Source organism: Muntiacus reevesi, chromosome 1 (assembly GCF_963930625.1).
Source record: "Muntiacus reevesi chromosome 1, mMunRee1.1, whole genome shotgun sequence".
Classification (NCBI taxonomy): Eukaryota; Metazoa; Chordata; class Mammalia; order Artiodactyla; family Cervidae; genus Muntiacus; species Muntiacus reevesi.
Genome location: NC_089249.1, coordinates 36,490,798 through 36,517,657, shown reverse-complemented (window position 1 = coordinate 36,517,657; position 26,860 = coordinate 36,490,798). Strand labels below are relative to the sequence as shown.

The following is a 26,860-nucleotide window of genomic DNA, read 5'->3' as shown; positions in this document are numbered from 1 at the left end:
CATGAGAAATGCCAGGCTGGATGAAGCACAAGCTGGAATCAAGATTGCTGGGAGAAATATCAATAACCTCAGATGTGCAGATGACACCACCCTTATGTCAGAAAATGAAGCAGAACTAAAGAGCTTCTTGATGAAATGCAAGAGGAGAATGAAGAAGTTGGCTTAAAACTCAACATTCAGAAAACTAAGATCATGGCATCCAGTCCCATCACTTCATGGCAAATAGATGGGGAAACAGTGAAAATAGTGGCAGACTTTATTCTGGGGGGCTCCAAAATCACTGCAGATGGTGACTTCAGCCATGAAATTAAGAGACCCTTGCTCTTTGGAAGAAAAGTTATGACCAACCTAAACAGCATATTTAGAAGCAAAGAGATTACTTTGCCAACAAAGGTCCAAAGAGTGAAAGATGTGGTTTTTCTAGTTGTTGTGTGTGGATGTGAGAGTTGGACTATAAAGAAAGCTGACCGCAGAACAATTGATGCTTTTGAACTGTGGTGTTGGAGAAGACTCTCAAGAGTCCCTTGAATGGCAGGGAGATCCAGCCAGTCTGTACTAAAGGAAATCAGTCCTGAATATTCATTGGAAGGACTGATGTTTAAGCTGAAACTCCAATACTTTGGCCACCTGATGTGAAGAACTGACTTATTTGAAAAGACCCCAATGCTGGGAAAGACTGAAGTTGGGAGGAGAAGGGGACAACAGAGGATGAGATGGTTGGATGGAATCACCGACTCAATGGACATGAGTTTGAGTAAACCCCAGGAGTTGGTGATGGTCAGGGAAGCCTGGCATCCTACAGTCTATGGGGTCACAAAGAGTTGGACAGGACTGAGCGACTGAACTATGCTGAAGAGAGCCAGTATGCCTGGAGTACAAGGGAGGAGTGTGTGATGAACAGGTACCTTCAGATGGAACTAGATCACGTTAGGGTCTTCTAAACAGGGCCATGTTAAGCAACTTCGTCTTTATTCTGAAAGCAACATAAAGGCATAAATAATTCTCGGTGAGAGAATATTTTGAATTGATTTTCATCTTTCTGAGATTACTCTGGTTTCTAAGTGAAGCATGGATTTGGTAAAGGAAGCAAAAGTAGATGAGAGAAGATGAGATAAGTTATGGAAGTAGTCCAAGGATCAGAGAATGGCAAGTCAGCCTTAGAAGGTGGTGGTGGTGGTAGTTGTTTCATTGCTCAGTCCTGTCTGACTCTTTTTGAAACCGTAGATTGTAGCCTGCCACTATCCTCTGTCCATGGGGTTCTCCAGGCAAGAATACTGAAGTGGGTTACCATTCTGTTCTCCAGGGGATCTTACCCACCCAGCGATCAAAGCCGTGTTGCAGGCAGATTCTTTACTACTGAGCCACCAGGGAAGCCCTAGAAAGTGAGTGGTATGGTAATGAAATGAAGAGAATCAGAATATTTAGACATCAAAATGACAGAACTGAATGGGAAGGCATAGTGAAAAGAAGAGTATCGAGGATTACTCCTAGGTCTCTGTCTTTGGTAAGTAAGGGGATAAAAGTACCATTCCCTAAGATGGGGCACACTGGGTGACACATAAACAGTAGAAGAACAAGAACTCTGCAGTTCAGACTTTGTATGTTGGCTTTGAGGAGTGCTTGAGATGACCAAAGGTGTTCAAGAAAGATATCTAAGCTGGAGACCCCAACATGGAAGTCATCCAGTGAAGGATGGGAATTAACCCAAGGGTGCAAATAAATTTGTTTAGGGAGAGGTCTTAAGATAAGAAAAGATCCCTTCATATTTATTTATTTATTTATTTTTAGAACCCTTCATATTTAGACTCAAAATCCCTTATTCTTTTTTTTTTCCCCACAAGATAATGAATAACTTTATTCTCAATGAGTATTTTTTGGTTATACTTTGGAATTTAAGTACACATTATTATTTTTTTCAGTCAGATGCCTATTGACTAGAATTATAAAACTCTAAAAATTTTAAAATACTTTTTATTGGAGTATAGTTGCTTTATGATATTGTGTTAGTTTCTGCTGCACTGCAAAATGAATCAACTATATGTATACATATGTCCTCTCTTTTTTGGATTTCCCTCTCATTTAGGTGGTGACCGAGCACTTGTTAGAATTCCCTGTGCTATACAGGAGGTTCTCATTAGTTATTTACTTTATACATGTTAGTGTATATATGTCAGTCTCCCAATTCATCCCACCCCTCTTCCCTCCATGGTGTCTATATGTCCATTCTCAGAAAGAGAAACATATCATAGATATCACTTATATGTGAAATCTAAAAAGAAATGATACAGATGAACTTATTTACAAAGCAGAAATAGAGATGCAAACATCAAAACCCCTTATTCTTTTTCGTAACGTCATACTGCTTTTGCTTGTAATGTTTAATGTGTCCAAACACAAACTCTCTCTATTATGCTTTCAATATACCATTTGCTTTAGGTAGTGCCTTTCTAACCTCATCTAAGTAAAAATCAAAATGCAGTCATAAAAAGGAACAAAACCAATAACTACACTTTAATTATACATGATAATTTTAATTAAGTAATTAGTTAATACCATGACTATATGGCTTACCCAATGACTCAGTGGGTAAAGAATCTGCCTGCAGTGCAGGAAACACAGGAGACGTGGATTTGATCCCTGGGTCAGGAATATCCCTTGGAGGAGACAATCGCAACCCACTCCAGTATTCTTGCCTGAAAAATCCCACTAACAGAAGAGCCTGGCAGGCTACGGTCCAAAGGGTCGCAGAGAGTCAGACACAACTAAGCGACTAAGTACACGTGCATACATGACTATATAGTCATTTCCCAGTATCATTGTGCAAGTCCATAACTATCCATCAGGAAATATTTGAACAGTTCCTTTGTTTGTTTGGGCCTAGGACTCATTCTTATTCCTTTTGGTTCATGGCTGAACCAGTGCCCCAATCCAGATACATAAATTACACTACTCACTATTATATGTCTCTATTGACCCATTTAGAATGAAATAAAATTAAAAAATACACCCAAATATGTCTTGTGCCTACTATATAAGCATAGATGATAATAGCTAGTCAAAAGATTAGAAGGCCTTGATAGAAAACTTGGCCTAGTATTCTGGATATTTAGAATCTAGTTTCAGTATCAACCAGTGAATGACCTCAGGAAAATAGCCCAAACTCTCTGAGTTTCAGTTTCTTCATGTATACAGTCAGGAGGTTGAACCAGATCTCCAGATTTCCTTGAATTCTAATATTCTATAATCATGTGAACAATTTTGAAAGAACATGAATTATTCATTAGATAGAGGTTGACAATCATCTTAAAGAAGCCTTATTCACCTCTTTTTCTAGAAAAAAATTTCTTCTGTCGTGTCTGATTGTTTTTAGTGTTAGAAAAATAGCAAGGATGTTCATATTGACATTTTCCTTCCAAGCCGATGCTGAGTGTGTCATCAGACTCAATACCTGTTGGAAAAACAGTTCTGTACTTCTGATGGTTTTCTAATTCCAACCTGACATTGGTGCTTTTAGGCTGAATAGCCTCATGGCATTCTGCATGAATTCTTACTGTGTTTTCTGAAGTCTGACATTTCTGTTACACTTAAATTTGATCTCAGATTTCTTTGCTTTTCAGTTTACTTCAAGTTGCTTTTTTTTAAAGGTCAACATTTGTTACATTGCATTTGGCTTTCACCCATCACTTCAGAAGTTTTTGAAGTAAGCTATTGACCCTATATCATTTTTCAAACTAGAAAAAGAAGAGAAAAAGAAAGTAAGAAATAAGTAGAAATGACAAAGTAACAAGCCAAATGGGAAGAAGTTGAAAGATGTATTTTTCTGTTGAAATTTCACTTCATAATTCCAGTGGTCCTATTGAAGCTTGTCTGAATCTGTTGTGATATTCCTATAGCCCTCTGAGATGAGAGAAATTATACGTTTGAGGAAGAATGACAAGTCCCAAGTCTGATGTTGGTCAGATGACTTTGAAGCCAATTTTTCATTCATGGGAGACATAGGTTGATGTGCTGCTGTCTTAGAAACAGGGCATGGGTGCTGATCCTTTGACCAAAACTACGTTGTACATCCGAAGTTTTCAAAGTCTACGGTCTACAGTCCTAGAGGTCTACAGTCCTCAAGATGTTTACAGCGATGTCACAAGGTCAAAATTGTTTCCAAAGTAGTTCCAGACATCATTTCTTTTTGTCATACTCATTTACTCATGAGTGTAGAGTGGGGTTTTCCAGAGACTGCATGATATGCAGTATTACAACAGAGTTAATGCCGAAGCAGATAGGAGAATTCAGCTGTTTTCTGTTAAACCAGACATTAGAGACAAAAACGGTATAATTCTTCTCACTATTTTCTTTCTGAAAATACAGCTATATTTTTTAGAAACATATTGTTTATGTTAACATATAATGAATTTATTAATGTCACTTAAAATGAATTGATAAATATTTCTTAAATGTCTTGGTTTTATTTTTAATTGATAATTATTTATAGATAGAGGTTTTCCAGGTGACTCCCAGGTAAAGAATCTTCCTGCCAAAACCCAGGAGATGCAGGTTCGATCCCTTAGTGGGGACAATCCTCTGGAGAAGGAAATGGCAACCTATTCCAGTATTTTTGCCTGCGACATCTAACGGACAGAAGAACCTGGTGGGCTACAGTCCATGCAGTCGCAAAAAGTCAGACATGACTGAGCACGAACACCTGCCTGCATAACCCACATAAAAAAACTCTTTGGAATTGTCAGGAGAGTGTATGCTCCTCGGTTCTCTGTCTCATCACAACAGTGATTTGGAGCGACGGACATTAAAGCCCTCGGCACATCACAGCTCTCAGGTCTTGGACAAACTGTGTCATAGCTCTTAGACAAATCAGTGTTACAGCTCTATTTTATTTAGAAGATAGCAGAAAAATCCATCCTTGAAGAAGAGAAGAGAGTGGAGGAGCGTGCCAGCATGTGTGTGTGTGTGGGCGGGGGGTGGTAGAGAGGGAAAGAGAAAGAGCGTATCCACGCAGGAGGGAGAGACGGGGGGAGAGAGAGAGAGAGAGAGAGAGAGAGAGAGAGAGAGAGAGAATGCTTGGCTCCTCCTTTTATATGTTTTCTTCCCCCCTGGGCCTGCCCTATGCAAATTGGGCTCAGCCAGGAGTGCTGTTCTACCTGAAGTCCTCACTCAGGTCCTCGGACCGTCCTTTCACCTTCCTTTGTTCTATTTTCACAGGCTTTTCCCTTCCTTGTCCTTTAGCCACCGCCATTTTGGACTCTTTTTCCCTATTCTAACTACCTAACAGAATCGTCTATAATTTTTAAGGATCTCAAAGGGTCCAAGAGAAATTGAAGAACTTCTACTGAACAGCAGATTCTAACCACTGGTCAGTTTCTGCTTCTCCCTTGAGTCAAAGAATTACATGAATATTTGGTATGCTTCCTTTCCTGCCCATATAAAGATTGCAATTCCAACTTAATTTTCTGCTTGACTTTCAACTTTGTGTTTACCCTACAGTATTACCAAAATATAAAATTGATATCTCACTGAAGTTTCTTTGAAAAATGTTTGTCTTGAATTTGCTTTCATTTCACTTAATGTTTTCACATTTTGAGGTTTTTAGCCATATTTCTTACATTCCTTTATTCAACTTTTACAGCCAGTCTGCTAAGAGTATTTTTTTCTTTGTGTCCAAATGTCCTCATTGGACAACAAGCTATTTTTAGGTAAAATCCCTTAACAATTACTGTAGCGAGTTTTATATTTTTCTGAGGTATGATATCTTGCCCTTTTAGAAATCCTAAAGATGCAATTGTTAGCTCAGTTCAAAAGCAACTAAACCCTGAATATATAGAATCACTGTTCAGGAAGCTCATATAAAACTGAATAGTAAGCCAGTCTTTTAGGTTTTATTTTTGACCATAATAGTAGAGTTTTTTTGTTTGTTTGTTTGTTTGTTTTTTTTTTTTTGCTCCTCTCTTCAGACATACTTTGGAAGTTAAATTAGATAGCATAAAGTTAATTAAATGGACATTTTAAAATTATGAATAACCTTAAATAAGTGATTATTTCACATGGACTCTTTTTATTTCTAATTTTTTTTTAATTTCATAGTAAATGAAAATTTGTTTCACTTACCTGGTCTCCTCCCCAACAAGTAATGAATTTTACTGATCTTATATCTTTTTAATACCTTAAAATGGATAGATCTCCATTTATTACATTTTAAATTATCTATTTTCTGATTGATTGTGAGGAAAGGAAAGTGAAGTCTTTCAATCGTGTCCAACTCTTTGCAACCCCATGGCCTGTAGCCTACCAGGCTTCTCCATCCACTGGATCTTTCAAGCAAGGGCACTGGAATGGTTTGCCATTTCCTTCTCCAGGGGATCTTCCCAACCCAGGGAACGAACCCGGGTATCCCACATTGCAAGCAGATGCTTTACCCTCTGAGCCACCAGATTATAAGGAAGTTTCTGATAAATATGAATGAATGAGGACCTAATTGACAGCAGCCTGATGAATCCTTCTACTGAGACTTTTCTTTATTCCCCATACTCAAGGTGTTATGTCCATGACTACAGAAATTAGTAATCCCAAGGTTAGCAGGATCACTAGAAAGTGACTCTAGTTTATTATCAGCAAAAATTATACTTATTTTTCAAGCAAACCAGGTCATTGGAAATTACAATAACCTGGCTTGTGGAAAATTCAAAATAGATTGAAGTCTTCTGATACATATGACATTTCGGTGTGTAAATATCACACCACAGTCAGAGAACTAATATGAGTAGCCCTCACCTCATTGAGGAGCGAGTTACTGAGCATGAAATGCCAATAGCTATATCCCCAAAGAATGTTTAAATAGTTTCAGACAACATCACAGGGAAGAAAGGCCAGGATTTGTGGAACATATTTGTCCATTGATCTGTGGCTGAGTTCATGGCCCTGAAAAGATATTAAGCACAAATTCTCCAGGGGTAGAGATCCCTATTTGGGCCTATTAGTTAAAAGAATATTCTAAATCAAATACAAAATATGAGGCTTGTTCTTTTACTCTACAATGTGTATTCTTAAAAGAATACATGATTTGGATCTTTGTTCTAGTGGTAATAAATTTGCCATTATTTATTTTCAATTTATTTTATTTTAAAATGTGCAATTATTTGCAATTATTAATGTATTTTCATAATTAATTGAATGAGACTTACTTTTAAAATTACTGTTTTTTAGTAACCAATAAAACAGTCATATAGAAAGTTTAAAAATCTTTAAAAACTAAGCTTTAAAAAAGAAAACTAAAGTCATCCATGACATTTCCATCTAGAAATTTGGTATTCATATTTTGATCCTTCCTTTCCATCATTTTTGTTAAGCACACATGTTTCATTATACTCTCATATTATTAAATATTATTTTAATATTTTAATGACAACATGTATTTTATCATAGAGTCATAGAACATTTAACTTAAGTGCTTATTTTTAGATATTTACATTACTTCCAGTTTTGTTTGCATACATATCTCCTCACACACATTTTTTATTATTTCTGTAGGATAAATTCCCAAAGTAGAATTACTTGATCAAAGAATAAGCACATTTTAAAGATTCTTTTTATACATGTTGCTATATATTGCCAGCAATGTATAAAAGAGCCCCATTTTCCAGGAACTTCACCAACACTGCCAGCATCTCTTTTAATGTAGCCAACTCTTCCTAAAATAGTCAGATTGAGGTTATATTTGGATATGCTTTAATGTCGTTAGGCCTTAGTCACATCTCAGGATGTCATGTGGTTCATTTCTTGCCAGTTTCTCTTCCAATTTCTTCCTGAACTTCAAGCACCAGTAATGAATAAAAAGAGACATCCCTTTCTATGAAAATGCAAAAACACTCTTCCCAACATTTGTGTGTATTAATACAAATACATAATATTCCTTTTGGACTCTTCTATAAAGATATCATGAGTTTTTTGTTCTCCTATTCCTAAAGAGCCTGAAAAAGAAATTCTTTCTCTTCCATCGCCATCGGATTTGTTTTTTTCTTACTGTTTCGACTGTGAGGGGAAAAAAATCTGGGATTTGTATGAGTGCTGTTTGTGGAATTGAACCTCCTGCTACCAATATATAATATATAAATTATCCCAGAGCACAAGAAGCATAGTATGACTTTCCTCATTATTATTATTGTGACCAATGCTTTTATTTTATTTCTTTGGCTGTGCCACATGGCATGTGGGACCTTAGCTCCCTGACCAGGGATCGAATCCATGCCCTGCCCCTGATCCCCGCCCCAGCAGTGGAAGCATGGAGTCCTAACCACTGGACTGCCAGGGAATTCCTGTGATCAGTGTATTTTTATTAATCACCCAACATGTAAGGAGGGTGGTCCTGAATTCTGGAAATAAAAAAAGAGGATAGACCAATCCTTAGCTACAGTATATTCACTAGTTGAAGAATGAGGATACATATTAATAAAATGATAAATTCTTTCACGCTCTGTCATACCCAATTGCCCAGTGGAGGAAACACTCAGTGCCCTGGGAGTTAAGAAAAGTGATTGCTAAAGACCGGCATGGTGGCCTTCAAGGGAATATGATCCACAGCTTGAAGGAGAACTAGAAGTTTAAGAAGAGAAGGGAGGGTGTTCCAAGCAGAGGTTACAGTACTTACAAAGGTGACAATGAACATAGCATATTCAAAGTAAAAACAGCATACAATGAGCCAGGGCAGTTTATTCAGTATTGCAGTAGTACAAAAATCTGGAGTGTTTGGCTAGCTTTTAGTATGTAAATAAATAGTATGCGTCTGAAAGTTTCTTTGAAAATAGAAAACCATTTACTGTTTTATAGGAAATGAACTTACAAAATAATTCAGGAAATTTTATAAGGTATTACTATTAAAAATGCTAATACCAGTGTGAGCCAAGTATAGCCTAGCATAGATAATTGCAGAAGAAACTGAAAACAAGCATAGAGTACTTCCCTGGTGGCCCGGGGTAAAGGAATCTGCCTGCCAATGAAGAGATGCAGAAGACATGTGTTCGATCCCTGGGTAGGGAATATGCCCTGAAGGAGGAAATGGCAACCCACTCCAGTATTCTTGCCTGGGAAATTCCATAAACAGAAGAACTTGGCAGGCTACAGTCCATGGTGTTGCAAAAGAATTGTACACAACTCAGTGACTAAATAACAACATTGATGCAAGGGCCATTGGGATAGAAAAAGCAACAGAACTTGGCAACTGATCAGATGTAAAGATAAAAGACTACTAGAAATTCCACAAACTTTTATTCAATTACGCTTGGACTAGGGATGCAAATGAATGAGCCTACCCTCAGCCTGGTGTTTAGAATCCCATAGAAAAGGGGATGATTCTAGAAAGTGGCCAAAACAGCTTCACCAGTAAATTGATGCTTGAACTTTGTCTTCAAGGATGCATTGAATTTCAACAGATAAAAAGGAGGGGGATGGGAATTAAATGATGAGTCTTTAGCAAAGAGGGAGAAAACATAATTATTAAAATTTCAGACCTACATGACTGGAGAAAGATGATAACACAGACTGTGAGACAGAAGTCTGGCAGTAGTGATGCTTTAGATAAAAAGATAACTAATTCAATTTAGACATTTATGAAATATGTAGAGTGTCCACCAATCTAGAGATAATGGGGACAGTAAGTGGACAAAGCAGGTAAAATTTTTCTGCTTTCAAGGACTTTACATTCTAGTGTTTGGAAATACCCACATGATTAGAGATACAGTGTTAACCAAAGAATTTTCTTTTGTTGTGATGTTTGCTTTCTGTTTTTCCTCCTTTGCTGTCATTCACATCAGTAAGATGAAATAGGCACATAGGAAAGCAAGGATGACTAGTATCTGACCTAAGTCATCACTTAGGCAACAAAATGTACCAAGTAACTATTCCCCCAAGGCTTCAAAGTGTCCTCAAACTGACCTTGATGTCTACAAGCCTCAGACAAATGGTTTAGTAATTGAGAGCAATAAATTAGAGTCAATCACATTTAGTTAGGAGAAAATAAAGTCTTAGTGTGCTAAAACAAGCTGACCTTCTTCCAGCTTTGCATTTTTATTACACCCTTTCTTCTTTCCATCTGTGCGTGATGCTATGCTGAAATCTGACCTTAGTGGTACTTCATGAGATGTGCCTAGACTACAGTCTCAGTAGGTCTTATTGCTAGAATATCGGTAGGGAAAATATTATTGGAAAAGTATATGTAGATCAGAAGTAAAGGTTTTGAATGACCAACCTTGGAAGTGAAATTCTTGTTGCAATTAAAATGCTCAGTTTAAATGAATGAAGAGAAAATATGTAACCTGTTTAAGCACCACATTTCAAACTGCTATCAAGGACAGTTGGGGAAATACTGAGTGGTGCTATTTTTGTCCTTCACACTATAGCTGCATGTATTCCTTTCACCCTTAAGTAACTGGACTTGCTGAAAAGAGACTGGGTGTTAGAGACTAAAGTGTTCTGACCTCCACAGTCTTTAGAGCTCTCACCTGAAAAGCATCCATAGTTCCCATGCAAAGAGATTCGAGGGTCTTATTTATTCTTTTCTTTGTTTCTAAGTGAATTGCTCTAAACTGTTCCTTTGAATTTTAAATTGTGCATATTAATTTTTTAAGATTTGTTTATTTAAAATAATAAATAAGGGTGTTGCTCTCACCAAAACCCTTGTTATATTTATTTATCATGTCAAAGCAGCGTGGTGTCAAATTTATATCTAGGCACTTTCCGGGAGCTCTGGCAATGTAGGAGACGCAAGAAACTCGAGTTCGATTCCTGGATCAGGAAGATCCCCTGAAGAAGGGAATGGCAACCTGCTCCAGTATTCTTGCCTGGAGAATCCCATAGAGAGATAAGCCTGGCAGGTTACAGTCCATGGGGTCACAAAAGAGTCAGACACGACTGAGCATGCATGTGCACACTCACACACACAGTTCTACTGATGGAGCAGTGTTAGTTGTTATGAGGGGCACAGTCATCCATCAGTATCAGTTCCAGCACCCCTGCAGAAACCAAAATCTGGAAGCTCAAGGCCCTTACATAAAAGGGCATAGTACAGCCCACCCTATGTGCCCACAGATGAGAACCCTCCAAACTGTAGGGTTTCAGACGTGAACTACCTTCATAAATTTAGTTTAGCAGCAAAGCTTTTATTGTGTTTAGTTGGTGCTAAATCTTACAACAGGCATATGCAGTTCAAAATGAGTAAGGCATAGTTACATTCAAGAACTTAACAGCCTAGTAAGATTTAGCTATATTAAATTATTTGTATTTATTTATTGTAAGATACTTTAGATTTCTTGTTTTATATTATTCTCTGCCCAAAGACTCATTTAAATATGTTTTATCCCATTTTTAATCATATAAGCCATCAGATCTCCAGCTAGTAATTACTTACTAAATACATGGCTAAATAATAAGCAAAGATTTTCATATATTTTAAAAAAAATCTTAGATATCCTATAATCCACATTTTATAAGCAGAAAAGTTGGCAGGGATCTGACTTAAGCTCATGTTTCCAAAATCTAGTCAAAAGAACTTTCGACTGCAGTTCACAGGAGAGCACAGAATATATATATATATAAAAAAGTGATTATTTGATGATAATGATTATCTTAAATGATTGTGAGATTATTTTATCTAATGCATTGGGGTTGGAATTAATTCTCTGTTTTCTTGATGTTTCTCATGCATTATTGTATGCTTTTAATAGCATAGTAAGTATATTTACTTTGTTTTAGTTTTCCAGATCAAGAAATTCGTAACGTGGCAGTTCAGCAGTTAGACAACCTCTTGAACGATGAATTACTGGAATATCTCCCACAGCTAGTTCAGGTAAGGACAGCAAAGTTGCCAAGGAATTTCAGGATTTTAACCAATAATTCTCTAAAACAGGTCCCAGTGAATCAACAGTAGCCTACATAAAAAGTGATAATTTCAGTTTGGCTAGCCAAGGAGCTAAAAATATAGCTCATATGTTAACTTGGGTACTGCAGAAATTCTCTACCCAAAATTGATATGGTTACAAAAAAGGTATATAAACACCAAAAGGGAATTTAAAAAAAAAAAAAAAAAAAAAACTTCACTGATTAATTAGAACAGAAAAATAAATACTTGTGATGAAAAATTGCTATCCAGCTGTATATATAAAACTATAAAAAAAAGTAGCCAAATAAACATTATGTAGAAAATAGTTACTAGGCATCTGCTCATAATATTTTTCTTGCTTTTCCCATATCCTAATATTAATTACAGATTTTAAAACAGTTTCTAATAAATTCTGCTGCCAGAGAGTAGTTTTGTAACATCATATATCATGATATTGGAGTAATTTTGGAAAATACTATAAACTTATCTAGAAATCTGATCATGGTCTGATTTAGTTTGAATATGTTACCATATAAACAATTGCACAAATAGTCTTGTATATGATTGAATATCCAAAATATAAACAATGATTTTTTTCTAAGTTAACTGGATACTGAATGCTGAATAGGTCTAAAATAGGGGTCTGTATGTTTTTCTTTTGCTTTGCTTTTAACTCAGGTGTTTTCTTATCTGAAAGATCAGGTCATCGTTATAAGCTATTTTATATGCCAGGTGCCTCAGGTTTTGAATTTAAGACAGGGACCTTGAGACTAAAGTGAGGAGTCTCTAATAATAGAATTGAATTCTATGTTACTTTAAAAACAGAGCATGCACTTCTCTGAAAGCCTTAAAGAGAGAACTGATCTAGAAGCATATGTACCAGAGAGTTACTACTACCACTCCTTACAGTTGTGGTTTCCCTAGCCTTGCAGGAGTGTGTAGTGAAAATAAAAATTAATTCAACTTGCAGAAACATTATTCATCTCATGCCTCTTGAGTATGGGAAACATGCTATATCTAACCCAACTCAAAAAAAGGAAATTTCTACAATAGTATTTGTAAATTAAATCTATTTGAAGGCCAGAATCTGAGTTAATAACACTTGACACTAGGAATGTGGCTGAGAGACATACACCTGTAAATGCAAATTCATTTATAAGACAAGTTGCACCCAGGATCCAGCATTGCAAATACACAGAGGTAAAGATAGGTAAAGTTGCAAATATTCCCTAATTAAAAATGATAATTATAAAATCTTGTGAGATGGAAAGAAATATGTAATGTGACTGGAAAATAACAAATGGGAAGAATTTTCAAAACATTCATTGTGGAGTTTGCCCTTAAAACTTTGATGCTGCACCCTGACTTTGCAAGACATAAAAAAAATTTCCTACCCTGCTGATTATTTTCTGGAATCATGTTATTTTTTTATGCATTATTTTATTAGAACTGTGCAGGCTATGTTAAAGAGCAATATGAAGGTACTTGAAGACCATGATGAAAATGGAAGGTATGGTTCTTAAACTGCTAGTCGCTCAGTAGTGTCCAACTCTTTGTGACCATGTGGACTGTAACCTGCCAGGCTCCTCTATCCATGGAATTCTCCAGATAAGAATACTGGAGTAGATTGCCATTCCCTACTCCAGGAGATCTTTCTGACCAAAGGATCAAACCCTGGTCTCCTGCATTGCAGGCAGATTCTTTACTGTCTCAGCCACCAGAGAAGCTTATGGTTCATAGCTAATGCTCAAATAAGCCACAGACCCAGAGGTTACTGCAAACCACAAGCTGTAACAATGCAGGTAGGTTTCAAGAAGAGCGTCCAAAATAATGCTGTTGTTGTTGTTCCATTTCCTTAGTTGAATCCAATTCTTTTGCGACCTCATGGACTATATATCCTGCCAGGCTCCTCTGTCTGTGAGATTTCCCAGGCAAGAATACTGAAGTGGGTTGCCATTTCCTTCTCTCAGGGATCTTCCCAACCCAGGGATTGAACCTCTTTCCTGCATTGGTACACAGATTCTTAACCACTGAGACAACTAGGAAGCCAGCGAAGCATGCATCCAAAATATTGTCTCCTTCTTAGATGATGATGCAGGATGTAGGGAGAAATTGTAGCAGTAGACAGAGTGATGCAGTGAATTTGGAAGCAAGGGAGGCCATTCGTGATCAGTAAGTAGTTACTGGGTTCAGAAAGAAATCACAAGGAAATCTTGAAAGAAAACTAAAAGACAAGCACAGAAGTAGACTCTGAGGCATCTCTCTCCTGCTAATGTACTCATAGGATATGTTCACGATAAGGGCATGAACACAGCCCATGGTCTAGTCAATCCAATATTAGCATGTTAGTTAAAGAAGGTCATAACTGCAGTTTAAGAGAACACACATTATGATCTTTATATATTCAGACAGCATCACGAGTTTATGCAAATTTGCTGAGATCATCTTCGACATTCTCACACTTCAAGAACTCATAAACATTCCCATCCTGAAGGATAATTAGTATACTGAGGTGTTTCTTTAGGTGTGTGTTGAATGAACGTTGTACCCATTTTTTCTGCTCTCTGGACTGTGGTATTAACTCTGTGTGTGTATGTGACTTAAATGGCTTATGGAGCCACAAGCCATAGAAGCTTTGTTTCTCAAGCAGGAATAAGTCCTTTTAGAAAGATAGGGAGAAAACCTGACATTCATTTTCACAGCTTATTGTGGTTCATGAGATGATGATGAGGGCCCAGATACCGAGTGCTGATGGGGAAGTGGGTGTGGAGGTCTAAATTAGGTCTCAAAGGCTGCTGTTGCTGTGTTTTTTCATCAGGTTGAATATCCTAGAAAACGTTAGAAAGTTGCTCACAGTGCAGATGAAAGAATGGGAGATTGGGGGATGGGTGGATTATGTGTCCACTGAAAGGTAGCTTTGACACTTAAAACTAAAGCTTCAAAGTCTGCAGGTTAATACTCAGTACATGGTTTCAGTTAAGGCTTTGTGTGTGTGTGGCTTCCCTAATAGGTCAGTTGGTAAAGAATCTGCGTGCAATGCAGGATACCCCAGTTCGATTCCTGGGTCAGGAAGAACCCCTGGAGAAGGGATAGGCTACCCACTCCAGTATTCTTGGGCTTCCCTAGAGGCTCAACTAGTAAAGTATCTGCCTGCAATGCGGGAGACATGGGTTCGATCCAGGCTACCCACTCCAGTATTCTGACCTATAGAATTCCATGGATCCATGGGGTCACAAAGAGTTGGACACAACTGAATGACTTTCACTTTTTCAAACCAAGAGAATAGAAACATCTATTGTTTAATAATGCCATCTTTTATATCCAAGACACTGTTCATGATATTATTTTCTGTGTGCCAGGATTCTCTCCCTAGCCATGGTTGAACTCCACCAACCACCTGCTCTTATTTATTCTGTAATACTAAAAGCCAAAAAAGAAAAAAAGGCAGACTCCACAACACTAAATTGTGTGATGTGTATATGCTCTGTTATTAGTTATGCACCAACTGATAAAGCTATCAAATATAAGTATTTTGTCAAACCCTTTATGCTGTTTTCCCTTTCTCAAGCCTCTTAAGTACCTCTGTATTCTGATATAATTTTGTTACTGAGAAAAAAAAAATAAAGTAATTGCATCTCTTATTTCAGGCTGTCAAGTTTGAATGGAACCTTGAGAGTCCTCTAGTGCAACTTCTGTTACACCGCTCACTACAAAGCATCCAGATTGCCCATCGTCTTTACTGGTAAGATTAACCAAAGTAAGGTAGGATGCCTTTTTTTATTTTCAATTTCTTTTTGTGGGGCAGCTTTTCCTTATAAAACTGATACAAACTTCCACTTAAAATTCAGCCAGATGTGAGTCTTTATCAGGGTTATTTTTATTTATAAGTATAATTTAACTGTCATTGTCTTAAAAATCTTCCTTTTGTACTGTTGCTGCTCTTTGAATCCAACTGGAATTTTAAATCTAGGTGATCCTTTCCGATAACTTTAAATCACAAGGTCTACATGTGGTCACACCTACTTCTTGAATATTTCAGTATAAAATCTAGTTATAAGATTGTGTATGTTTTGGAAGAATGTAAGCTTGAAAAGTAATTTCTGTAACAATATTAGTTATAAATAGTGGGATCGAGGCCAATATATACTGTCTTAAGCTTAAAATTCCTGGAGCACTAAAGTTTTCCGAAAACATTAAATTTGAATACTATTAGTGAAGAAGTTAGACTTTTTTAAGATATATCAGGATTTCTCCCATCACTGCCTGCTCCTGATCCTACTAAACAAGGTGTTCTTTGGATACTGTTCTCCCTACTGTTATTACTAAATTCACACAAAAAATTTAGCAATTACAAGTGTCAGTAACCTAAGGATGGAATTGAATCTATCTTTTGTCCTCACATATGTATGACAAGCATCATTTATTGGCTTCAATTGCTAGTGAAGAAATTTAATTAATGGGAAAAAAGGAAGTCAATATCATTTTTGAATATCATGTTTTTCTACTTTGAAAAACATTGCTCTTGTTGACATCACTCTTCCCGTGAAAATGACTCAAGGATTTCATATAAAAATAGAAATACAAGGAATTGTCAAGAACTAATGTTTGATTAGATGCAGATTTCCATTTCAAGTGTCTAATAGAAAAGCCAGATCATTTTCCTCTAGTATGTCAGTATAATTAGGCATCAGATACATTGGCCAATAGTAGGCCTTCCGCTAAGTAGACTCTCTTCATCAGACTCTGAATTAAGTCTTATTCTCTTACATTTTTCCAACAGCTATTTTGATGATAAGGGAAGTTAAGTGGATATATTTGTTGGTATTTCACTGTCATATTAAAACTAGAACTCCATTACCCTCAACGTTTATTTCCCTTCAAACTTCACTTTTTTTCACTTTTCACTTTTTTAAAACATGTTTACTAAAACGAAGACATATTAAAAAGTAACATGACCACATAACAGTCTTGTTTTAAATATTTGAACCAAAACATAATATAAAATATATAAAGTAGAAGAGCAAATAAAAAGATCATTTAAAAAATTAGAATAAAATATTGAGGACTTACATTGATTGTCATAATACTAGTACTAGAGCCATCTTAGTAAGTTCTGCATCTGGTAAAGGTGCAAAAAGTGGGGTCATTTGGTAGGAAACAGTGGGTACAGACAGAGCTGTCAATCAATGCCATACTTGCAGGTTCACAATAAATACAGTAATGTCACTTTGTCAAAGAAGGTGGGAGGAAAGACTTTCTCAGTATAGAACTCACCTTTATGAAAAAGAGAAAAAAGAGTAACAAAGCCCATTTCCCTTCTCACTGATTTAAGAAGAGAGTAAGATAGAGGGACTAGAAAAAGATGTAAGTTATAAATGAACTACTTGTTTCTGAATGCTTAATTTATGAAAATATGAAAAAGGAACAAGACAACATGGAGGGAAATTTTAAAATACCAATATCATTTTAAAACTTAAGAATTAAGAATCAGGCAAAATATTCTAAGCATCAAAGAGCATTACATATATTTAAGATATATCTTGGAGTTAAAAAAAAAAAAAAAAGCTGCTCCCTAGCATCATATTTGGGGTTTCCCAGGTGGCTTGGTGGTAAAGAATCCACCTGCAGTGCAGGAGACGTGGGATTTGCAGGTTTGATCCCTGGGTTGGCAGAATACCTTGGAGAAAAAAATGGCAAACCACACACACAAAAAAATGGCAACCCCCTCCAGTATTCTTGCCTGGTGAATCCCGTGGACAGAGGAGCCTGGCAGACTACAGTCCATAGGGTCACAAAGAGTTAGACATGACTGAGTGACTGGGAATGAGCATCATATTTAGGGGACATTTGTATGTAGAATGCTGAGTTTAAACTTCAAAGATGCTGCTCAGAATCCTCATGATACACTTGAAAAAATTCTCAATTTATCTTTCCTTAGAAAACAAAGCAAAAACAATAAAAACCAAAATCTGATAACTTTTTAAAAAGGTAGAGTTCCATCAGACATCAGTTGAATGATTTTTTTCCACTTGGGTGAGGTACTGCCTCATCATATTCAGCATATTCAGCACTGAACTCAACGACTTACCCTGCTCACTCAGGTCTTGGAAGCTTTTCTGGACCCTCCCTGTTTCTCACTAATATGCTCAGTTTTTTACCAAGCCCTGTGATCGTATACCTCCCAAATAGGTCTCCCCCAAACAGTTGCTTCCACCTGCCACTGATCAGAAGGTTAACTCTTCAGATGTTGAGTTGTGAATAAACAGGCTTTCACAGAAACCATCTTGACTACTTGCCATCACTGCGGGCAGCCTTCCTGAAAAGGGAAATTGACTTGGAGTTACTGCAAGTCTCCTCCATTGAAAGGGTGACATAGGATGAATATCCCCAATCTTTCACGGAAAGGGAGCTAACAGTAGCTTTGGATTGGGAAAGTTTAAAAGCTCTCAATCACAGTTTGCACCCTAAAAGTTGGCTGTAAATTGGTAGGGTAGCATTTGGAATTCATACTTAGGAGGTTTCTCCCCCATCATATAGCAATTATAGAAATTTAAGCTCAGACCCTTTCCATTTTGAATAAGAAATAAACAAACAGTCATCACTAACTGATAGTGAGACACTGGATTGAATGGGATGTCCCCAAAAATTTATTTATGTCTTAATTCCAGGAACCTGTGACTCTGAGCTTATTTGGAAAAAGGGTGTTTGAATATATAATTAAATTTAAAATCTTGAGATTAGATTGTCCTGTTTTATCAGTGTGTGAGTGCTAAGTTGCTTCAGTCATGTTTGACTCTGTGAGACCCAGATCATAACCCTCCAGGCTCCTATGTCCAAGGGATTTTCCAGGCAAGAATACTGGAGTGGGTTGCCATGTCTTCTCCAGGGGATCTCCCCAACCCAGGGATCGAACCCAAGTCTCTGGTGTCTCCTGTATTGGCAGGCAGGTTCTTTACCACTGAGCCATCTGGGAATCCCAGTGTGGGTTTTTATCAGGGTGGGTCCTAAATCCAATGACAACTGTCCTTGTAAGAAACAGAAGACACACACATACAGAAAAGGCCATGGGGAGATGGCATCATTGATGGGAGTGATACAGCCCAAAGCCAAGGACTGTCCAGAGTCTCCAGAAGCTAGAAGAGGCAGGGGAGCATTCTCCCCCTGAGCCTTGAGAGGAAGCACAACCCAATCTTGATTTCAAACTTCTGGTCTCCAGAGCTGTGAGATTAATCTCAATTGTTCAGTTTGTGTTAGTCTATTATGGCAGTTCACAGTAAGGACAGGACTTTATGAAGGGCCCTGACTAGACTGGCTCTGATGACACATCACGCAGGAAGCTTCTCCTGATTCCGCAGCCGCTGTCCAGCAGGGGTACCGCTCCCATGCTGTCTCCCAGAGGACACCCTAGATGACCCCACGGCGGTCATGTCACATTACCTTAGCCCTTCTATTCCCGTCTGCTTCCCCTGCCAGTCCTGATAGTGACTCATGATAACTATCATGTCATACTCATCAACATACGGATCATGCCAATGCCTGACACTCAGGAGGTACTGACAAAAAAACGTTTTTTAAGTCAGGAAACCAGAGAAATTTCTTTAAGACCAGCAATAGTTTCACATGCGGGGAATTCAATGCACTCTCAAAGATACTGTCAGTGCCCTAGGCAGATCCCCTCTACCCAGCTGTTGGACCCCTCTTGCAGCTTCTGTGAATATTGACTGCCAATTGACAGCTGCCTCTTCTCTGCAGAATCCGTCTCTGCTAACACAGCTACCTAGTCTGGGGAGTGGGAAATCGTTACGGTACCATTTTCATTCCAAGCCTCCACCGAGATGACTCAAAGCTAGATTAGACCTTGATCTCCTGGTTAACTCCTTCCCCTCCCCTAGAGTGCTTCTCATTCCCTCAAAGGTTTTTTTCCTGAAGAATAACTCTTTCAGTAAATCACATACACTTAATTCCTGTGTCTGTTCTAGGGAAGCTTAGCTAAGATAAACATTTATTTATCAAAGAAAACTAATTTAAATATTTGCTTTCAAAAAAATTGGAGCATCAGTTTGCTAGACATGTATCGTTAAGTGGAACAGCAATATTGCAGCCTTTCATATTCCTAATAGTATTAATAAGTCTGGCTGAATGAGCTCCAAGAGAGCCATTTTGAATAAAAATCTGTATAAATTGTTTTTTTAAGTCATATCCTACAAAACTCTGAAAATGTTCTCTTCAAAGTATGGGGATAACCTGAGATGACATGCCCATTGGCTGACTCTCCAGGTACAACAATATTTTTCTGTTTCATTCACTGATAAATAATATCATATTTATCAAGTGCTATCAAATATATAATATATATATTTATCAAATATATCATATGTATCAAGTACTATCAAGGACAGTACTTGGCATTTGACAAATACTCAATAAATTGCTACTGAAGGAACGAATAGGACAGAGTTGTCCCAGGCCCAGCTGGGTACATGCAAATTTATGACAGAAGGGGGCAGAAGAGAGCTGCTTGAGCAGTCAATCAGCCTTGATGCCAAACAATGCTGGCAAGGCTAGAACAGTATCAGGTGACTGGCCCCTGATGCAGCGTCTGCTGAAACAGCTGGGAGAATGCCACAGTGAACTAAGGTACCGGAGTCTCTGGGACCATGAGGGCTTTCCAGGGTGGCCCATGGTATCAAAGGACTATATGAGCTCTAATGTAGCACGCTTAAAATTGAGATGATTTGAAAACTGGCCAGTCATTTTCTTAACAATCTACCTTAAATTTTTCCTATCTAGAATTTTGGGGCAATTTCACAAGTCAGGGGCTACTCTAAATAAAACAAAATAATGTGGAAATTTTGCATCATGTGATCTGAAGTCACATGTCCCCCTTACCCCTCTCCTAAATTTCTCTCACCAATGCCTGAAATTCTCTCATTAGCAACCACTCCTTTTGGTTAAATAATGTTTCCTCTCAGAAGTACTCTTCTCATATTATATATATATATATAATGCTTATGAGGAATTAATTTATCATTTGTTCATATTTAAATATTTTATTTTTGACTGTGCTGGGTCTTCGTTGCCGCAAGCAGGCTTTCTCTAGTGATGAGCGGGGTTGCTCTCTAGTTGCTGTGCGTGGACTTCTTGTGATGGCTTCTTTTGTTGCGAAGTACGGGCTCTAGGGCATGCGGTCTTCAGTAGGGCAAGCTGGCACACTGGCTTAGTTGCCTCAAGGCATGTGAAATCTTCCCCAACCAGGGATTGAGCCCATGTCCCCTACATTGGCATGGGGAGTATTAGCCACTGGACCACCAAGGAAGTCCTCATTTGTCCACTTATATGACACATGTTAAGATGTTAGATACTGCTGAACTACTAAGGATAGACTAGAATGGTGTTTGCCTAAAGAAATTCACAGGCTAACTCTCATTAGGCAGAAAAAAAACCTCTGGGCTGTGTGGCAGGGACAGAGTGGAAGGAGAGAGCTGGCCACAGATTCTGCCCATTTTGCAGTTTTACCCATGACCTGTTCCAAATATAATATAAGCACAAGGCAGAGAGGCAAGGCTGGCCATCAAGTAAATAAAAAACACTTCCCTTCTGTCAGACTTAAATATTGATAAAGGCATACAAATTATACACAGAGGAGGTACGTGCTCTGTCTCTTTTGAGGTCTGGAACACTCCCTAAAGTGAGAGTGAAGAGCTGCACTTTAGGGAGTTATTATGGTGTAATAGAGCACGCATGATACAGAATCGATAGGCGGTTTTAAAGCCTCAATCCTTTACCTTCTAGAATCACTATATTGCTACTAATTCACCATTTTATCTTTACAGTGTAATAAATAATGAATTGTTGCTTCACTTTTTTGTAAGGGGAAGATATATCTTGTCATTTAATATTGATCTGTTATAATCATCTTTCACCCTGTCATTCTCAGAAAAGTACACACCAGATAAAATCCCTATAATCAACAACTCACCAAACTAATGATAGCTCTTCTCCACTCCAACCAACCTGGAGAAAAGCAACAGTTATTTGTGAAAAGGTTTACATTTTACATAATGATCTGTAAAATTCATTAACACAGTTTTCTAGTTACGGTCAAAAATAAGAACAATTGTTTTTTGTCTGTTTTATATGATAAAGGTTATATGTAGTTCCTTTAATAAAAAGATGTATTTAAAAAGCATAATATAAATTTTAAGTTATTTTCTAATATAATTTGTCTTATTACTCCTATTAAATATATATGAAAATAGAATCTGATGTGACCCCCTGGACTGTAGCCCACTAGGCTCCTCTGTCCATGGAATTTTCCTGGCATGAATACTGGAGTGAGTTGCCAGTCCCTTCTCCAGGGGATCTTCCCAACCCAGGGGTCGAACCCAAGTCTCCCAAATTGCAGGTAGATTCTTTACCACCTGAGTCATGAGAGAAGCCCGATAAAAAGGTCTACCATAGAAAAATGCAAAAACAGGCACAGAGCTTCACCTTAAAATTATTCTTAGTTTAAATTATTTTTCCTTGATATTCTTCTATTTTATTAAATAAGTAAAGAGTTGTAAAAAGGAACATTTTGTATATATGTATGTACGTACATATGTATATACATACTGAGCTCAATTATTGGAACTGAGACATCTGACAACTGGGAACTAAACTTTCTAATCCAGTCTCTTGCAATTTTTCATTATAACTACATGCAGTTACATCATTGCTTCCTTAGATAGTCATCTGGTTCCCTTATAATAATATTAGCCCCTCTCTCCCATAGTTTATGCCAGAGATTTGGGTTAAGACCTTAAAAAATAGCATTGCTTGATTTTTGTTGGTTTCTAATGAATATCAGGGAAAAGATCTGGATTAGTGACAGGTAATAGAAGCATATCACCACGCTGATGGTATTGGACCCAGAAAAAGAAAGAGAGAGAATCAGAGCATCAGGTTGAAGATATTTTTAGGTGCCAGGTCTAGAAGTACCACATACATTTTGGATTATATTCCAAATATAATCCAAAGTCAATAAGAAGGCCCTGCCCACTGTCATCTAGTGTAGGAAAGCAGATTGGGTGTATATCTATGTGAATGCATGCTCATCCTCCTTAGTCATGTCTGACTCTGTGTGATCCTACAGACTATAGCCCACTAGACTCCTATGTCCATGGAATTTTCCAGGCAAAAATACTAGATCAAGTTGCTATTTTCTACTCCAGGGAATCTTCCAATCCAGGGATTGAACCTGAGTTTCCTGTGTCTCCTGCATTTGCAGGCAGATTCTTTACCACTGAGCCACCTGAGAAGCATGCATACTTGCGTTGACTTCATTATTTCCCTTTTCTTTAAGACACTTTGGGCCACAAGTAACAGAAAATTTTGATTCAAAGGGTTGAAATGATGTGAAAAAATAATCATTTCACAGTTTGCTCGTCAGGTTGTTCTGGAGTTTATTATTGCAGAAGCTCACTGATTTTGTCATAAACAGTTTCTTTTATCTTTCTGCTCTGTCATCCTTAGCATGTTGACTGGTCTCTAGTCCATTTCATAACATGGTTACAAGAAGACTGGCAGCACTGGTGTCACATGCATACATGGCACCATGCAGCAAAAGGAAAAGGACCGATCTTTCTCCAACAAGAAAAGTTTTCTATAAACTTCATAGCAGAGTTAACTTCCTATATCATTTGCCAGAATTGGGTTGCATGTCATCCTGAACCAATTATCTAATTAGATGGCAATTGAATGAGTTGACTTACCCAGCTGATTTATAATATTGAGAATCTATGCCCAAACTGTTAATCTCTCCTAAAGATTTTTATATCTGAACAAAATCAGATTCTTTACTCAGATATAAAGAGGGAAATAGATCTGGTGTAGATTAAAAAAACCTCTGTTCCCTTTCTGTACTGTGAGGCTCTATCTTGATCGTCTCTCCTAACACAGAACATTGCACATAGTAGAATCATTCAGTTCAGTTCAGTTCTGTTGCTCAGTTGTGTTCAACTCTTTGTATCCCCATGGACTGCAGCATAACAGGCCTCCCTGTCCATCACCAACTCCCAGAGCTTGCTCAAACTCATGTCCATAAAGTCATTGATGCCATTCAGTCATCTCATCCTCTGTCATCCCCTTCTCCTCCTGCCTTTAATCTTTCCCAGCCTCAGGGTCTTTTCTGATGAGTCAGTTCTTCACATCAGAGGGCCAAAGTATTGGAGCTTCAGCTTTAGCATCAGTCCTTCCAATGAATATTCAGGACTGATTTCTTTTAGGATTGACTGGTTGGATCTCCTTGTAATTCAAGGGACTCTCAAGAGTCTTCTCCAACACCACAGTTCAAAAGCATCTTTTCTTCAGCACTCAGCTTTCTTTATGGTCCAACTCTCACATCCATACATGACTATAGGATAAACCATAGCTTTGACTAGATGGATCTTTGTTGGCAAAGTAATGTCTCTGCTTTTTAATATGCTGCCTAGGTTTGTCATAGCTTTTCTTCCAAGGAGCAAGTGCATTTTAATTTCATGGCTGCAGTCTCCACCTGTAGTGGTTTTGGAGCCCAGGAAAATAAAGTCTGTCACTGTTTCCATTTTTTCCCCCATCTATTTGCCATGAAGTGATGGGACTGGATGCCATGATCTTCATTTTTTGAATGTTGAGTTTTAAGCCAGTTTTTTCAACTTTCCTCTTTCACTTTCATCAAGAGGCTCTTTAGTTCTTCTTCACTTTCTGCCATAAAGATGGTGTCATCTGTGTATCTAGATGACACCACCCATGTGGCAGAAAATAGAATCATTGGTGCTCAATACATACTCGCTGAATGAATTTTAAAAATAATCACACCACATACATTGGTGCTGCCAACAGATTATCTTAACTACTGTACTTACAACAGCAGGCAATCTGCCCAAATCATATTATACTAAATGTATAGAGTTGGCCATTGGTATTCTAATAATCATATTTGTTGAGTTAAATGACTTACAGAAAAATATGGTAGTCTGGAATAAATTTTTTGAAGAGGTATCAGGTGTTAATACCGATGGAGTCCACAGAGTGAGGTGCTTTTATGACTTTAACTATGCTGTTTCTTAAAGCCCTGATTGAAAATAAAAGGTTATGTCTAGTGATTTGGCAAGAAGTGTTTTAGGGGCAAACCTTGCCAAATAGCTGATTACTATCTTTTAAATACAATCTGTATTGAGACTTTCTGTGAGCTTTAGGGAATTACTGAAAAGTTTATGACTTTTGCTGACTCCTGTATTCTCCAATTTTTTGTTCTTTTTTCTGGGCTGTGAAGATACTTAGTTCTTTTTGTTTTATATCAGTTACTGAATAAGTCCTTTCTTTTCAGGCCCTAATTTACTTTCTATCTTTGCTCATCAAAAGATCCCTCTTTGAAAAGGTTGGAGGTTTTTCTTTTGCTAACTTTCTAGCTCAGATTTCAACTTTGTGTACAATTATTGTAGTTACAACAGAAAGGAATTGACTTTATTTTCCTCTAAAGAACTTCATATGTGTTGCTTTTATTTGCTACAAAATCTAGACCTGAGTATTTCAATCAAATATTTGTCATGTTTAATAACTTAGAATTCTTGTTCTTGTTTTGGCATGTGTGATTCATTTTTGACCAAAGATGAGTGAACAGCTTGCACAAACAGTGTTTGTCTTCAGATATGACAGTCTGCCTGATACATTAACCACTTGTGAAAGAATGTCAAATTATTGGTCTATCTTAACTTGAGTTTAGTCATCTGAAATTGTTAAATGGAGAATTCTAATGTATGCATCACTTTCCTTTTTTATAAATCTTTTTTATAAATTGGGCACTGTGTATATATGTTTACTAAGAGACTGTAAATGTCATTCAGCTGCCAAAATGATGAAATTTCCATTACTTTCTTCCAAGTAAAACTTACCATTACTTTTAGAGAGTCTCAATTTTTTATGTCAACAAAAATTGATTGATAACTCTGCAAATATCACAGAATTCAGTCTAGAGCTTTACTTTCTAGTTGTCATGGGGGCAACTGAAAAAGTGGACCAGTGGACTTCAGGGAACAGAGATAGAAAAGTGCATAAGAAGTCTACTCAGTCATCCCAGTGCACCAGCCCCAAGAACCCTGTATCATGCATCGAACTTGGATTGGTGATCCATTTCACATATGATAATTTACATGTTTCAATGGCATTCTTCCATATCATCCCACTCTCACCCTCTCCCACAAAGTCCAAAATACTGTTCTATATATTTGTGTCTCTTGCTGTCTCACATACAGGGTTATTATTACCATCTTTCTAAATTCCATATATATTCATTAGTATACTGTATTGGTGTTTTTCTTTCTGGCTTACTTCACTCTGTATAATAGGCTTCAGTTTCATCCACCTCATTAGAACTGATTCAAATGTATTCTTTTTAATGGCTGAGTAATATTCCATGGTGTATATGTACCACAGCTTTTTTATCCATTCATCTGCTGATGGACATCTAGGTTGCTTCCATGTCCTGGCTATTATAAACAGTGCTGTAATGAACATTGGGATACACATGTCTCTTTCAATTCTGGTTTCCTTGGTGTGTATGCCCAGCAGTGGGATTGCTGGGTCATATGACAGTTCTATTTCTAGTTTTATAAGGAATCTCCACACTGTTCTCCATAGCAGCTGTACTAGTTTGCATTCCCACCAACAGTGTAAGAGGGTTCCCTTTTCTCCACACCCTCTCCAGCATTTAATGCTTGTAGACTTTTGGATAGCAGCCATTCTGATGGCGTGACTCATTGTGGTTTTGATTTGCATTTCTCTCATAATAAGTGATGTTTAGCATCTTTTCACGTGTTTGTTAGCCACCTGTATGTCTTCTTTGGAGAAATGTCTGTTTAGTTCTTTGGCCCACTTTTTGATTGAGTCATTTATTTTTCTGGAATTGAGCTGCAGCAGTTGCTTGTGTATTTTTGAGATTAATTCTTTGTTCTTTGCTTTGTTGCT

At 37.5% G+C, this 26,860-nt stretch overlaps 1 protein-coding gene across 3 annotated transcripts in view; it reads left to right on the top strand.

Annotated features, from left to right (window-relative positions):
- Window positions 1-26,860, top strand: part of PIK3C2G (phosphatidylinositol-4-phosphate 3-kinase catalytic subunit type 2 gamma) — a 427,919-nt gene that overhangs the window by 155,415 nt on the left and 245,644 nt on the right. For all 3 annotated transcript variants that reach the window (XM_065940721.1, XM_065940712.1, XM_065940703.1), the window contains 2 exons: window positions 11,749-11,842; window positions 15,523-15,617. In XM_065940721.1, the coding sequence (XP_065796793.1) occupies window positions 11,749-11,842; window positions 15,523-15,617 (189 nt within the window). The remainder of the gene's footprint in view (window positions 1-11,748; window positions 11,843-15,522; window positions 15,618-26,860) is intronic.